The sequence below is a fragment of the Electrona antarctica genome (assembly GCF_951216825.1).
Source record: "Electrona antarctica genome assembly, chromosome: 20".
NCBI lineage: Eukaryota > Metazoa > Chordata > Actinopteri > Myctophiformes > Myctophidae > Electrona > Electrona antarctica.
The window spans coordinates 9,453,630-9,469,473 of NC_136801.1; the positions used below are offsets into that span (position 1 = coordinate 9,453,630).

General features: G+C 44.5%; 1 protein-coding gene across 1 annotated transcript in view; it reads left to right on the forward strand.

Annotated features, from left to right (window-relative positions):
- Window positions 1-15,844, forward strand: part of myripb (myosin VIIA and Rab interacting protein b) — a 215,285-nt gene that overhangs the window by 189,295 nt on the left and 10,146 nt on the right. Inside the window, exons 5-12 of the mRNA XM_079489302.1 lie at window positions 4,192-4,272; window positions 5,443-5,540; window positions 6,555-6,635; window positions 7,188-7,361; window positions 11,942-12,104; window positions 13,728-14,011; window positions 14,548-14,805; window positions 15,219-15,329. Of these exons, the coding sequence (XP_079345428.1) occupies window positions 4,192-4,272; window positions 5,443-5,540; window positions 6,555-6,635; window positions 7,188-7,361; window positions 11,942-12,104; window positions 13,728-14,011; window positions 14,548-14,805; window positions 15,219-15,329 (1,250 nt within the window). The remainder of the gene's footprint in view (window positions 1-4,191; window positions 4,273-5,442; window positions 5,541-6,554; window positions 6,636-7,187; window positions 7,362-11,941; window positions 12,105-13,727; window positions 14,012-14,547; window positions 14,806-15,218; window positions 15,330-15,844) is intronic.

Here is a 15,844-nt window from a genome sequence, read left to right on the forward strand (position 1 = left end):
ATGTCCCCGGTTCGATTCTGCACAGCTTGGCGTGCTGCTCGGCATGTCTAATTCCCCTGGTTCTGCTATGGTGAGTTACAATAGGGTCCAGAGAACAGCAGGCGACACCGTCTCTTAACAGGCAGGCGCCGCAAACCGCTGGGAAGCCTGAGACTGTCTTTGTGCACTCATCCTGAAAGAGCGGTCTCACTGAGAGAGAGAGAGAGACATATTGTATAACTATCTCTGACAGAAAATCTTTTTATAGTTTCACAAGATAGTATTACCCAAAGTGTTAATGTGACACAGCTCTGTTTACACCTTTATTTAATTCCTATTTATATCCAATATTTATTTGTAAATTTTATTTTGATTGTCTTGTTCCACTTCTGCTTTGGCAATGTAAACGTACGTTTTCTCAAGCCAATAAAGCTCCTTTGAATTGAATTGAATTGAATTGAGAAAGTGATCTCGGTACATAGCCTACAAGCGGAGCAACTATACATTTAAATACATTTGACAAAAATATATTTTTTAAAACAAAGTGAATGCAAAATATTGAAATACCGCTGTGATTTTTTTTTATCCCAAGCTAAACCTTCCTATGTGGATTTATGACAGCAAATGCACAATTGTTATGGTTGTGTGTAACTTATGTAACACAGCTCTGTTTACACATGTATTTCTATATTCCCCATCTAATTGTACTGTACCTTGTTTTGTTTTGATTGTCTCACATTTGCTTTGGCAATGTCAACGTATATGTTTTCTCATTCCAATAAAGTCCCTTTGAATTGAACAGAGAGAGAGAGAGAGAGAGAGAGAGACACTGACTGACTGGCTGACTGACTGACTGACTGACTGACTGACTGACTGACTGACTGACTGACTGACTGGGGAATTGCGTGTTGTGTCTTGTCTTGACTTGAGACTACAGGCTGGAAATGGAGCTTTGTGTGTTGTCTGCTACAAGAGGGCTTGGGGATGTTGGGAGCGATTACATTTTGACTGAACAGGAAGCCGTTATGGGGCTGAGATGCAGACTGTGGTCGGGGGAATGAGAGGGGAAATGATCCGGATGTTGGTCCTCTGACTCCAGTGGTAATCTGTCTGTCTGTCAGCTCTATCCTAGTGGTCTGGCACAGAGTCTTCCCTATGTTGCCCGTCTGTCCGTCTGTCCGTCTGTCTGTTTATCTTTTTAACTCGTCCGTGGCTTGGTGTTATGGTTTAGCATCTTTGCTTTGACCGTTGGATGACATGAGAAGCACTCAACAGATGGAGAAACATGGGAGAAGCTTCTGGCAGGATGTAATGGCAGCTAGGGAAGTACATGGTTCTCAAAGTTCTGATGTCTTGCTGTCGCTAACCTCCATTTCTCTCCTATAAAATCAGTTAACCATTTTACACCTATACATTCCTAATCCTATATAGGATAATACAAACGTTATTCAATATTAGCCACTTTAGCTGGGGACCCCCTGGAACCTCCTAAGGAAAGAACCACTGCTCTATTTCAGTGACAAATATTCAACACTACTAGCTGCTTTTGTGTTGGAATGTCAGAACAGGCCAGCTTATGGAGTTCTGTGTCAGGCATGCCCAAGTATGGAGTGTTGTGAGGTCAGAACAGGCCAGCTCTGTGTCAGGCATGCCCAAATATGGAGTGTTGTGAGGTCAGAACAGGCCAGCTCCATATCTGGACCCTGGGCATGGGGCCGGTCCAGAGCCCGGGCAGAGGCCTTTTTGGGGCGGTTCTGGACAACCGTGGGTCCGACAGACTCGACACCGGGCACTGCACTCCCTGTGGTGGTGTGGAACGTGTGTGTTTTTTTTAAGTCGGTAGGGCTAACGGTTCTCGAGTTACATGGATTACAGACGTACAGACATACACACAGAGACTTGGTGCATTTATAGTTAAATTGAATATATATGGATCTCTTTTCCTTAGTAAATACTAGAGTGGTGCCCATTGGAGCCTCTACAGCGGTGCCCGTTGGGCACTGGCCTACTTGGAACAATGCAAGTTGGAAATGAATGCCCCACCCAGATATTATGTCTGTGTCCCTTTTATTCCAATATATGGAGTTCTTGGTCAGGCATGCCCAAATATGGAGTCTATGCAGACGTCATAATGATGTCAGAACAGGCCAGCTCCATATATTAGGCATACCATATTCTGAATTACCAAAAAGAGGACACATGCGCGCGTGCATGTGTGTGTGGACGTGCACGTGCACGTCGTGCATGTGCATGTGTCGTGCATGCGCGGTTCTGTTTGAATTAAATTCAGATGTCAAAATAATCTATAACAAAAAAGTTATGCTCCTAAATTTGATCAAATATGCTCTATATTAGTTATGTATTTATTTAAAGCAGTGGCTCTCAAAGGTGTGATCCAGGGACCCTCATGGTTCCTTGAGGGGGTTCCAAATGGACCCATTACAGGTCTGTAACTCTGAGAGTGTAACACATGGACCCTTACAGGTCTGTAACTCTGAGGGTGTACAAATGGAACCAAATGGACCCTTACAGGTCTGTAACTCTGAGAGTGTACTAGTACAAATGGAACCAAATGGACCCTTTTATAACTTTTAACTCTGATACTGTACAAATGGAATCAAATGGGACTCTTATGGGTCCATTTGGTTTTACTAGTTATGGGGGTCCTTGAAATTAAAAAGTTTGAGAACCTGTATGCAATGGCTTATCTCTTGTAAAAAGAGAGACCAGCCTATTCTCCAAACCATCATATCTTATGCTTTGCTAGGTTGTACAAAATAATATTGGGTCAATTTAATTTGCAGGACTCACCTCGCGCACAGCTGCCTTGTCTGTGTTGTTGACATGACATGGGCTTGCAGGACAGAACTTTTATTTGTGACAGACTCATAGTTCCTTTGCAGACAATACAATCTGCTTCTCATTGGTCAGTCACAAAGCTAAGAAAACAGTAGCCTACTTTTTCTGCATGTCAATGATGAGATAGTTCTTTGGCATTTCAAGCTTTCCTCACGGAGAGCAGACAACACAACAGTCTATCTGCAGACAGCGGAGCAGCCAGCGAGCCTTTCTCTGATCTGCGGTCGGGACTAGTGGTAGTGCTGTCAGCGACGCAGCGCATGCAGAGTTATGAATTATACACATTCTGGGGTTCGGGCTGAAAGCCCACCTCTCACAAGAGACTTGGTGCATTTATAGTTATCAGATTATTATAATGTGGACCACACTAGGGATGTCCCGATCAGGTTGTTTTGCTTCTGATCCGATTCCGATCATTTGGTTTTGAGTATCTGCCGATACCGATTTTCCCGATCCGATATTTTTATAGAACATATCACTATAATACAATATCCAAAAGCACAGAAAATATCCAGTCTAATACCATGATGATATAATATTGATACTAAGGATGTCCCGATCACGTTTCTTTGCTCCCGATCTGATTCCGATCACTTGAAAATTATGTGATCGGCCTTGATTTCCGATCACGTGATCGGATCGGGACAACCCTAGACCACACCATTCACTTCAGGGCGGCGGTGGCTCAGGGGTAGAGTGCCTGGATGGTAACCGCAAGGTTGCCAGTTCAAACCCGGGCTCCCCCAGAGTCACTGTCGAAGTGTCCTTGAGCAAGACACTGAACCCCTAATTGCTCCCGATGTGCTAGTTGGTGCCTTGCATGGTTTCCTCTGCCATCGGTGTATGAATGTGTGTGTGAATGGGTGAATGTAATGCACAATCTATGTAAAGCGCCTTGGATAAAGGCGCTATATAAATGCACCATTTACCATTCACTTCCACGGAGGGCTTCCTTTTGATTTCCTTAGTGTAGTAATCCCTTAGTTGCAGATACCTGTAGAATTCATGTTTATCTAGCTCGTACAATATTTATCACTTAGTTAGATCTTTGAAACTCTCCAACTTCTCATCCTTAGTACACATTGCCATCATTCCTTTATCGCTCCTCCACTGCTTAAACCCCTTATCATATTCTGCAGGTTTACATGAGCTATGAAAGGCCACCCATTTTCAAATCTTTATATCCTCTTTTAGCCTATTAAATTGTTAACTATTTAAACTGTTAAATAATGTGGCATTCAATGAAACTATACCGTAATTATATCATTATCTCTCTCTCTCTCTCTCTCTCTCTCTCTCTCTCTCTCTCTCTCTCTCTCTCTCTCTCTCTCTCTCTCTCTCTGTCTCTCTCAGAAGAAAGTCTTTACGAAGGCAGTAATGATAATGATGGCAGCGTCTGTGGCAGTGAGGCCGCTTTCTACAGGCAGAGTGAAGGTAACTCATGGTACTGTGTGTGTTGTGTTGTGTTGTGTTGTGTTGTAACTTGTGTTGTGTTGTGTTGTAACTTGTGTTGTGTTGTGTTTAGGGTTGGGATCCTTTTTGGATTGTAACGATTCAGTTTCCTAACGATTCCCCCTTAACGGTCCGATTCCTAAACGGTTCGGGAGAGTTCCATAGAAGCCTGTAACTCTGAGGGGGTGTAAATGTGTACAGTCATGGTGGTCCTTGAAATTAAAACGTTTGAGAACCACCTATTCCTCGATGTTGGATCCTGTTCCTCCGATTCCTCTGGTTCCAAACCGCAACCTGTGTTGTGTTGTGTTGTGTTGTGTTGTGTTGTGTTGTGTTGTGTTGTGTTGTGTGTCGTGTTACAGAGGCAACATTGTGAGTCATGAGTCATATGATGAATGATAATTATCATTGAGATCTGATCTGTATTTTGCACACATTTTTAAGTCACTGAGGTTTCATTCTGCTGTCGTGACATTATCTGGGTATGAGTCACAGTCTGTGGAGACACTGACTCATACCGTAGACTCAAAAACTATTTAGCATCAATTAGCATCAATGATACTCAAACTCAATGTGTGCACAGACTGCACACATATACCCCCCCCCCCCACACACACACACACACACACACACACACACACACACACACACACACACACACACACGACACATATACACAATGAGCTTGCACACGATTAACATCAAAACCACAACTATAGCCCATTTTATGTAATGTACTGCACACAAATAAGCACACATATAAAAGACAATCCCCTCCAACAATAAAGCTAACTAATTTGCATATGATTATGAGTTGTTTGTGCAAATGATACAAATCTGCCATCTAGATTATGATGATGATCCTCAGAAGACTGAATGCAAACATAGGATGTGTCACTGATAGAGAGAAATCACACATATTACGGGATGGTGTTAGTTTTTGGAATTGCAATTAGCATTTGGACATCTGCACATGTAACGTGTGTGTGTGTGTGTGTGTGTGTGTGTGTGTGTGTGTGTGTGTGTGTGTGTGTGTGTGTGTGTGTGTGTGTGTGTGTGTGTGTGTGTGTGTGTGTGTGTGTGTGTGTGTGTGTGTGTGTGTGTGTGTGTGTGTGTGTGCGCGTGCGTGCGTGTACGTTCATGCGTTCTCAGGACACAGCATGGCAGAGACGCTCACAGTTGCACTGCGGGTGGCTGAGGAGGCCATAGAGGAAGCCATCGCCAAAGCGGAGGAGTTCAGTGACAGCTTGGTGAGACAAACATTCATTGTACATACGTGGATGATTTTGTTTTCATTGTTTTGTACCACTTTGGCAATGTAAAGTGTATGTTTTCTCATGCGAATTAAGGCCCTTTGAATTGAATGGAATCTAATTGAATTGCCGACAGCGGCGTGGTTAACCCATTTTATGTTATGCTTTAGCTATTGAAAAATCGAAGAACGACTGACATAGAAACATAGCTTTTTCAGAAAAGACATTTTTAGAATCTGATCTCAAGGTGTAAAACCATATAATGCACTGTTTCCTGACAGTCCTGGGTTCGATTCCCGAGCCTGATGGACTTTTGCTGCACGCCACTGCACGACTTTCTGTCCCATGTTCCCTGTCTCTCTTCACTGCACGACTTTCTGTCCCATGTCCCCTGTCTCTCTTCACTGTGAACTATTGTATCAATTAAGGCAGAGAAAGACCCCACATTATCAAAAACTGAATTGTCTCTCATACTTACCCCCCCCCCCCCCCCCCCACATACACACACACACACACACACAGCCCCCTCTCTCTGTCATCCATGCTTCATTTATGCTCTGTATAGTACACCAGTGTCGTGCGGGAAAAACAGCCGATACACAAGCCCACAGCACGCCGTGGATATCAGCGGTTTTCATCGTGCGACATTGATGTACGATGAAGCATTTGTTGGGCTTAACTTCCTCTCCTCTCTCCTGGTTTTCACTCCTCTCTCCTCTTTCATGGTCTTCATATCAGTGAGATGCAGCCGTGGGTTTCTCATTGAAACTCAAGCCAAAAGCCTCTTGGTAATTCACAGCCACTTTGAGAAAGCTTTGACGTGTGTGTGTGTGTGTGTGTGTGTGTGTGTGTGTGTGTGTGTGTGTGTGTGTGTGTGTGGTGTGTGTGTGTGTGTGTGCGTGTGCGTGTGCTTGTGCGTGTGTGCGCGTGTATGCGTGTGCGCGTGCGTGCGTGCGTGCGTGCATGCTTGCTTGCGTGCGTGCGTGCGTGCGTGCGTGCGTGCGTGTGCAGGAGAAGCAGAATGAGGCCCGGTATCTACGGGACCACAAAGAAGAGCTTATAGAGGAACTCGCCACAACCATTGTGCAAAAGGTAGGCTGTGTTTCTTTTATTCATTTCATATTCACTTGTCACGTTACATTTCAACATAACAGGAAAAATCTATATAAAGTTAAAGGTATATTCAGTGATTTCACTTCATTCAAATATCACTTTTTTTTCCTTTTTTTTTTGGATAATCCTCCCTACTATAGAGTGTGCTGACCATATAAGGAGTTCCTCCCTGTCCCCAGTGAGCCCCTGGAGTAAAGTTTTGGTGGCGGGTGGCAAAGCCTTCATCCAATCAGGATGAGAGGGGCCTTCCTCCAATCATGATCGAGTGCGGGGGCGGGCCTTGGTGCACATGCTGTTGGCCTGTTGCACTTTCCCCCACTGTAGAGCGTGTGCATGTGCACATTTTGTTACCGGGCCGGACTGGGTCACCCAAATCACTGAATGCTCCTTTAACTATGAAAGTCTCAAAGGAGGACAAGTGTAGCTAATGGTGGTTCACAAAATGTGCTGGTGCAAAAGGCATACACGAGGTCATTTGACATAATGGCAAAATGGCCGCCGTGTGAACATGGACCAATGTATGTCTTTCAGATCATCCAGAGGAGGAAGCGTTCTGAGATGCAGACAGAGTATGAGTTGGTCTGGCCCCAGCTGTCCCATCAGCCTCTGAGTCAACCTGCCAACCTGCCATCTCCCTCCCAGCCTCACACTTCCTCCTCCCAGGGAGCCCAGGACCAGCTCAAGACCTCCTCCTCCACTCTGTGGGTCAGTATGTAGACCAGATTATTTGTCACTGCACGTATATACCGTATATATTTGGCACCTGTCAGCATGGAGCGCTGGGGGGGGGGGGGGGGGTACTCACTGGCAGGAGAGCCAGTAGGGTAGCAACACACACTATGTGAGGAGGAATTAATTGGTATCTACTAGTCGATAGATACCTCTGTGTTGATCACATCAAAATTGGCCTCCTGGTGGCTCTTTAACAGGGCAATGCTGAAAAATGCAGACCAAAGGTTTTTCCTTGGTCTCTAGGGAGTGTGTGTGCAAAGAAATATAAAATCAGCCTCCTGGTGGCACTATAACAGGCTGATGTGGGCCAGAGGTTCTGCTTTGCCATCCAGGCCGGCCAGACGGACGGAAGGACAAGGGGGGCAAAACATAGTCTCGGCCACGCCTTCGGCCTGGCGGAGACAAAATCATTAAGACTGCATGCACGCATGCAGGTTGCATTTAAGTCTGAAAATCTAAACCTTTTCTGGATCAGGGCTGAGGGCCCACTTGGAAATCTCAAAAGTGGCCCACTCATCTGACCACTGAACACGGCAGCCGTACGGCTGCCACCAACAGGTTGGATACATGATCTAACAGAGCTTACTACAAGCTGAGATGCGCTCCACTGCTGTTTCCCTTTCCATTCTGCTCAGCTCCGCCTCCCCATATGTACGACGTGGGCCAGGCATTTTCCTTTCATGCATCTGTTTGGATGACCCAAATTTCAGGAACTACAAACAGCCAACGGCGCATACACTCATGCACACACATGTACACACATGTACACACACGTACACACGCACGCACGCACGCACGCACGCACGCGCGCACGCACGCACGCACGCACGCACGCACCCACGCACGCACGCATGCACACACGCACACACACCTGAGGCTGACACACCAGCTCGTGTAATTGCCTGGTTGAATCTTTGTGTATGCCTGTGTGCTATTTTCCATCAACATTTTGTGTTAACAGTTGTAATTAAAACAAACAATAGCACCGGGAGTACAAGGGTTAGGGTTAGGGTTAGTTCGAGTTATTTCTGATTTCTGGTACTGTATGTCATTTTGAACTTGACCTTCATTGTGACTTTGACCGTTTGCCCCCCCAGTTAATCATCTCTTCAGTGCAGCCCAGAGCCATAGAGTAAGACAGAGTTACGACAACTCCGTTCACTTCATGGGGCCAGTCCAATCTTCTACATAGACTTCTGTTGAATGGGGACAACAAATGGGGACAAGTCCTTGACCGGAAGTTGGCAGAAATGCATTGGACTCAGGCAACAGCCCAGCTTTAATGATCTTAAATCCCTTTATTTTAGATTGTATTTTAGTAATAGTACAACATAAACATTACAGAGACTTTAGTTGAAAACAATGTATTTCAAACTCCAGCTTGTCCCCGTTCAGGCTGCATGAACAGCACTCGAGCGCTCAGTTTTCTGCCCCCTCAATGTCCTAACTCTGTCTTACTCTATGGCTCTGGTGCAGCCTAGATAAGATGATTGATTCACACAATTCAGGTTTATTGTCACATCACGAAACGAAACAAATTTTGTTTTTGTGCGAGCTCCATCGTGTTTTGCTATTTCCAAAAAGAAGATAAGAAGAAAGGAAGGAGAGACAGGGGAGCAAGAAAAACATTATCTATAAAAAACATATAATATAATATAATAATAATGTGTTTTTTATAATAATAATAATAATAATAATAATAATAATAATAATAATATCTGGGATTTATATAGCGCTTTTCATGACACTCAAAGACGCTTTACATGTGTTGGGGGGGCCAGGGGGGGAACAAGAAAAAGGACAACTTTATTAGAAAAAAAAAACAATTAAATAAAACCAATAAAACAGTGCATATAACAAGTTTTAAAAACACAGCTTGGAAATGCGATTGTGAACAGGTGGGTTTTTAGTGCAGATTTGAAGGTGGGAAGTGAGGGGGCATCTCTGATGTGTTTGGGGAGAGCGTTCCAGAGGGTAGGGGCGGCCACAGAGAAGGCGTGAAAAGTTAATGTTTTTCTTGCTCACACATATACAGCAGCTGTAGCATATCCATCCAGTACAGTATGTATGAGTTGCATCAACATAGCAGCAAGTACAGTATACACTGTACATGTATATTAGACATCATGGTGCAAAAGGAATAGCAGCACGTTGTACACAAGACGAAGGTGCAAAGAGCACATTGTCAGATTCCATCATCCATGAACGTGTACACACACACACACACACACACACACGCACACAGTGATTACAATAGCATGACCTCCGTTGCTGTGAGCATGGTAATTAACATCCATATTAGGTGTTATTGTTGCCATTAATAACAGAGAGGACAATTAGCGAGCTGTGTGTTCATAATGGGGCACTTTAAGCTTCAGATTTACACCCAGCGTAAGAGGCATTGTTTAAGGCCGTGGCTTTCTGTCAAGATAATATTCTATAATAGGATTTAAGCCTCACAGATTAATGGTTCTTATTAAGTGCAAATTGTGAATTTGGGGGAACTTAACGTCCTTACCTGCCAAAAATGAAAGAAACTACTACTGCTCTGGCAAAGAGCTCTGGCACACGAGAGAGAGAGAGAGAGAGAGAGAGAGAGAGAGAGAGAGAGAGAGAGAGAGAGAGAGAGAGAGAGAGAGGGAGAGAGGGAGAGAGGGAGAGAGGGAGGGAGGGAGGGAGGGGAGGGGGAGGGAGAGAGGGGGAGAGAGAGAGGGGGAGAGAGAGAGGGGGAGAGAGAGAGAGAGAGAGGGAGGGAGAGAGAGAGAGAGTTCAGTGTTCATTAATTACTTAACACCTCACTAAACGGGAACATTCAAGATTTTAATTGTTACCTCTTGTGTACAATTACTTTATTCTGGTTCCTCAGACATTGTAGCATCAATAATAAACAATATCATTAATTACTTAAATACCTCACTAAACAGGAACATTCAAGATTCACGATTTGAATTGTCACATCTTGTGTACAATTACAATTTAATCTGGTTCCTCAGACATTGTAGCGGCAATAATAAACTATAACAAAGAAATAAAATAATAATGAGAGAATAGCAGCAATGGTAAGACGCACAGGATAACAGTTTGTATAACGGTCCTATACTGCACTTGGGGGGCTTATAAATATCTATGTGCATGTTATGTATCTCTATGGGTTTGTAAAAGCTGTCCCAGTATCAGTGGCTTGGAGGTCCCTGGCACAAAATATTTTCAGATGGTGGTCTGCGGCCAAATAAGTATTAACCCATTTTGGGCGGGAACCCCTTTTGGTTCCCGCATTATGTTATGCTTTAGCTATTGAAAAATAGCAGATCTACAAGCTCATAGCGTGCCACTCGGTGGCGCGCTACGAGCTTGTAGGTCTGCTATTTTTTTTAAATCGAAGAACGACTGACATAGAAACATAGCTTTTTCAGAAAACTGTCAGGATGTAGAAGACATTTTTAGAATCTGATCTCAGGTCAGAATATTTGGGGGTCCTTGACATTAAAACGTTTTGAGAACCACTGCGTTAAAATAACATTTTATTCAGACACAAAGACATGGATGCCGGGTTCAACGTCCCACAATGCCTGTGGACCAACGTGTCAGATAATATTTGTTGGTAACTGTTAGTACATCAGTTGTTGGTGTACCACCAGAGGCTTTGCCTTCACAGTGCATCAGATGCCACTATTCACACAGTGACAGCGTCAATCACACAAAATTACACTTAACAAACCTTCCAGCATCATGGCATCGTCGCTGTCCAAAACACTTAATTCTCAGAAAATGAAAAAGAGATGTTCCAATGGATCCAATGTAGTTATTATTTTGTCACAAGTTGATACTTTTCATTGGTTCAATATTTATAACCCACAGTTCAAGGTTTCTTGTCAGACGCATGCACGCCCACGCACAAGATACTCTCCTGCAAGCCCATTTAGTTGAATTCCAGCACCCCCTGCTGGTGAGATGAGTGAAGCAGTACATTTTTGTCCATGCAGGATGCAGCACTGTTATCTCAGAGGAAGTAACAACATACTCAAGTACTGTACTTTTCAGATATTTTACCTGAGTAGGTCAATGTTTCAATCAATTCTTGACTACATCTCAGAGCGAAATTATTCTACTTTTTACTCCACTACAATTAGTTGAAAACTTTAGTTACAGGTTTGGTAAAATATGGTAAATGGTGCATTTATATAGCGCCTTTATCCAAGGCGCTTTACAGAGATTCACCCATTCACACACACATTCATACACCGATGGCAACGGAAACCATGCAAGGCACCAACTAGCACATCGGGAGCAATTAGGGGTTCAGTGTCTTGCTCAAGGACACTTCGACAGTAACTCTGGGGGAGCCCGAGTTTGAACTGGCAACCTTGCGGTTACCATCCAGGCACTCTACCCCTGAACCACCGCCGATCTATAAGGTTTCTTTGTAGATCTAGATTATTATTACAAAACATAGGCTACATTTACCAATTAAGACGTTATACTTGATTTTTGTTAAGCACAATGTGAACATAAATAAAACTTCTCAAATGTGCGTATGTGTTTCTACACTGCAGCGGTCCCGCTCCGCGTTCTCCCTCACCAGTGACGACTCCCCGGAGAAAGGCCCAGGGGAGGTGGGTGCTGTTGGGAGCTTCCAGGAATACGCGTCTCTGAAGAGGGAGCCCAAGGCTGCCTCTCTGCCCAGCTGGAAGAGCATGGACCGCCTGGACAACTCCTGTAAGAACCCCGCAATGCTGAGACACTGCGCACCGCATTCACTGACCTCACTGCTGAGACACTGCGCACTGCATTCACTGACCTCACTGCTGAGGCCCTGCACTGCATTCACTGACCTCACTGCTGAGGCACTGCATTCACTGACCTCACTGCATTCACTGACCTCACTGCTGAGGCCCTGCACTGCATTCACTGACCAGTGACCACACTGCTGAGGCCCTGCACTGCATTCACTGACCAGTGACCACACTGCTGAGGCCCTGCACTGCATTCACTGACCAGTGACCACACTGCTGAGGCCCTGCACTGCATTCACTGACCAGTGACCACACTGCTGAGGCCCTGCACTGCATTCACTGACCAGTGACCACACTGCTGAGGCCCTGCACTGCATTCACTGACCAGTGACCACACTGCTGAGGCCCTGCACTGCATTCACTGACCAGTGACCACACTGCTGAGACACTGCGCACTGCATTCACTGACCTCACTGCTGAGGCCCTGTGCACTGCATTCACTGACCTCACTGCTGAGGCCCTGCACACTGCATTCACTGACCTCAATGCTGAGGCCCTGTACTGCATTCACTGACCTCAATGCTGAGGCCCTGCACTGCATTCACTGACCTCAATGCTGAGGCCCTGCACTGCATTCACTGACCTCAATGCTGAGGCCCTGCGCACTGCATTCACTGACCTCAATGCTGAGGCCCTGCGCACTGCATTCACTGACCAGTGACCACACTGTTGAGGCCCTGCACTGCATTCACTGATGGTGAAATAGCAGATCTACACGTTCACAACGTGATGCGATGCATTGTGAGCTTGTAAATCTGCTATTTTCATTACTTTTTGCATTTGTTTTACACTTTAGGAAATTTTCCCAAATTAGGGATTGATTATTCATCGATTGTTTCGTTTTTTTATATATATAATCGATTAAATCAATTTGTTTGATAAAATGTTGCAACCTATTTTCAACACACATGAATAGCTCTTTATAGAACAGCATTACAGATTTAGTTAGACTAAGTCGTATTGTGTTTAATTTTTGTCCACTGTGAACTCAATATTTGGCTTTGCTTGCACAAAAGTGTATGCAACGTTCTGCTTTGTCATCCCTTCAATTTAATGCAAAATACAAGAGTGCAATACAAAATGTCTGCAAATGATATGCAACAGTCACTGCTATATGGTGCCACAAGAAACCAGGTGCAAGAATATATACTGTAGAAGATACAGAAAGATTATGTATTGGGTGAAATCAAACAGGCTAATACTTAATACAAACAAAACTGTATGTAAAAAAAGGATGTACAATTACTCAAGTACTGTACATACGGTAAGTACAATATTAAGGTACTTTGACTTTACTTCCAACTTCCAATTTTCAATACTTGAAAATATTAATATTGTACTTTTTACTCCACTCCTATTACTAAAACGTTAGTTACTAGTTCTTTCACAGATTTAGATTATTATGAAACAGACATTTACAACCTGTTTTCTACATTGTCTATGTTTCTACGTTGCCCCAATGCGACAGATGGTTTGTTCTAATGGATTGTGACCCGGTCCCAATGCGACAGATGAGTTGTTATAATGGATTGTGACCCCGTCCCAGGCGCGTCCTCGGTGCTCCAGAGCCCAGATGGCAACTGGATCGCCCTGCCGAGCTCACAGCTCTCGCGGCCCAGCCTGCTGGCCAAGAGGAAGAGCCGGGTGTACAGCGTTCTGGAGAAGGAGTCCGGCGTCGTCTCCGCCTATGACGAGATGCAGGGCTCCGACTCGGAAGGCGGCGATGACGAGGGCGGCTGGGTGGCGGCGCTGCGGCAGTTTCGCCGCAAGCTGTCCGACGAGACCTACTACACAGACTCACAGCATGACCCCGAGTGGACGTACACCCAGGTTGGTCTCTTTTTCTCTTTTCAAGGCTTAGTGTTTGTTTAGACCTAGATTTTATTAGTTTTCGTGTTAGTTTAGTATTGTGATATGGGGTAGTCAAGGGCTAGATTCTACATGCTCAGAGAAATAGGAAACATAGTCCATAGTCATATGTATGGTAGAGTAGAGTATGTTAATACAATACAGATTTTTCAGTGGTGCCAGAAAACCACGCCGACTGCTATGCCCTATTGAGACATTTAGATCCTGTGTCTAGCTTGGACACCACCTTTGACACGATCCTGTTTCTGGTTTGAAACGAACATTGACCTGAAGGTCAAAATCCAGTTGCTCCCTTTTTATTGAATTGTAATCAAACATACATGCAAACAAAACGACTATGACAATTGACAATACATACAACAAAAACAAAACAAGACAATATAGAGACATGACTAATCCATCTAAACCAGTTATCTGTGAAGACTTCAACTTGACCTCTATAGCTGAATGTAATTCTCTCCATAATAACGTATAATAACTCTTGATGCGCCACCCAGCACCTTCCGATCACCTCTCCATCGTCGGGTCAGTACACCAACACGGAGACCCTCAACTCGGACTCGGAGGCCTCGTCGTCGGTGGTGTCCTCCTCCGCCGCGCGGCGCTGCAGGTCTCCCCACAACCTGCTGAAGAAGAGAGGGCCGACGGAGAGCCACCTCCACCCCCAGCACCAGTCCCTCTACCACCACCACCACCACAACGTCCCGCCACACCCGCTCCACCCAGACACACTGGACGTCAACTTTAACCCCAAGGTAATTCGTCCCCACCTTCACTACTGTTAACACTAACTGTTACATTAACAATATATATTATAAAGTATTATATTAATGTCATGTATGGTTCTATAATACTGTACCCCCAAATTAAAATTGACTGTATTTGGCCGAAGACCAACATTTTTATTTTTTTGTTGTTAAAATGTTCCAAATTTGTGTGATGTTTTGAAAATAGCACATCAGCTTTTATCAAACAGCCGATTGGGTATAGGTGCATGATTAAACTGATTTTGATTTTGATTTTGTCATATTAAGTAATTTTGCCGGGGTCCTTTAAGGACCCTGGGGTCCCCGCCCGGACCCTACTTTGGGAACCACTCGATTAAACGATAAAGTATTGCGACTCTTGTCCTAATTGTAAAGTGAAAGTGATATACATTCACCTTCAGGTGTTGGGAGACAGCAGCGAGGCAGAGGAGAGACACAATGAAGGTCATGTGCGAAGGTCGCGGAGACGCAGGAAGAGCAGGAGAGGGTCGCCCGCAGAACAGGACAGGACTGTAAGCCAGAGTCACACACAGTCCAGTAAACTACCACATGCAGTCCATCTAACTACACTAGTACAGGTAAACTTATACTGTACACATTCAGTCTGTCTATATCCACTAGTAGGCCTATGGGTAAACTTATGCTGTGTACTGTACACATTCAGTCTGTCTACAGTCTATCCACTAGTATGGGTAAACTAATACTGTACCACTGGTACACACACAGTCCATCTATCCACCACTAGTACAGGTAAACTAAATTATTTAATTATTGTGTCAGGAATGCGACAAAAACAAAGAAATCTCCATGAATTCAAGGCTTCATGGGGTGAGTATTTGATAGAAACCTTTTTTTAAATAATGTAGTCAAAAGTATTCCTATAATAGGTTAGTTCATATATAATGTATTTGTACAGTAGGTCCGAGGGAGACCCTTGTAACCTGACTCCGCCAGCTGGTGGCAGCAGTGAGTTCCTCCTCCTGCTCCCATCTGGTCCCTCTCGGGCAGAGACACTGGGGCCTCATGC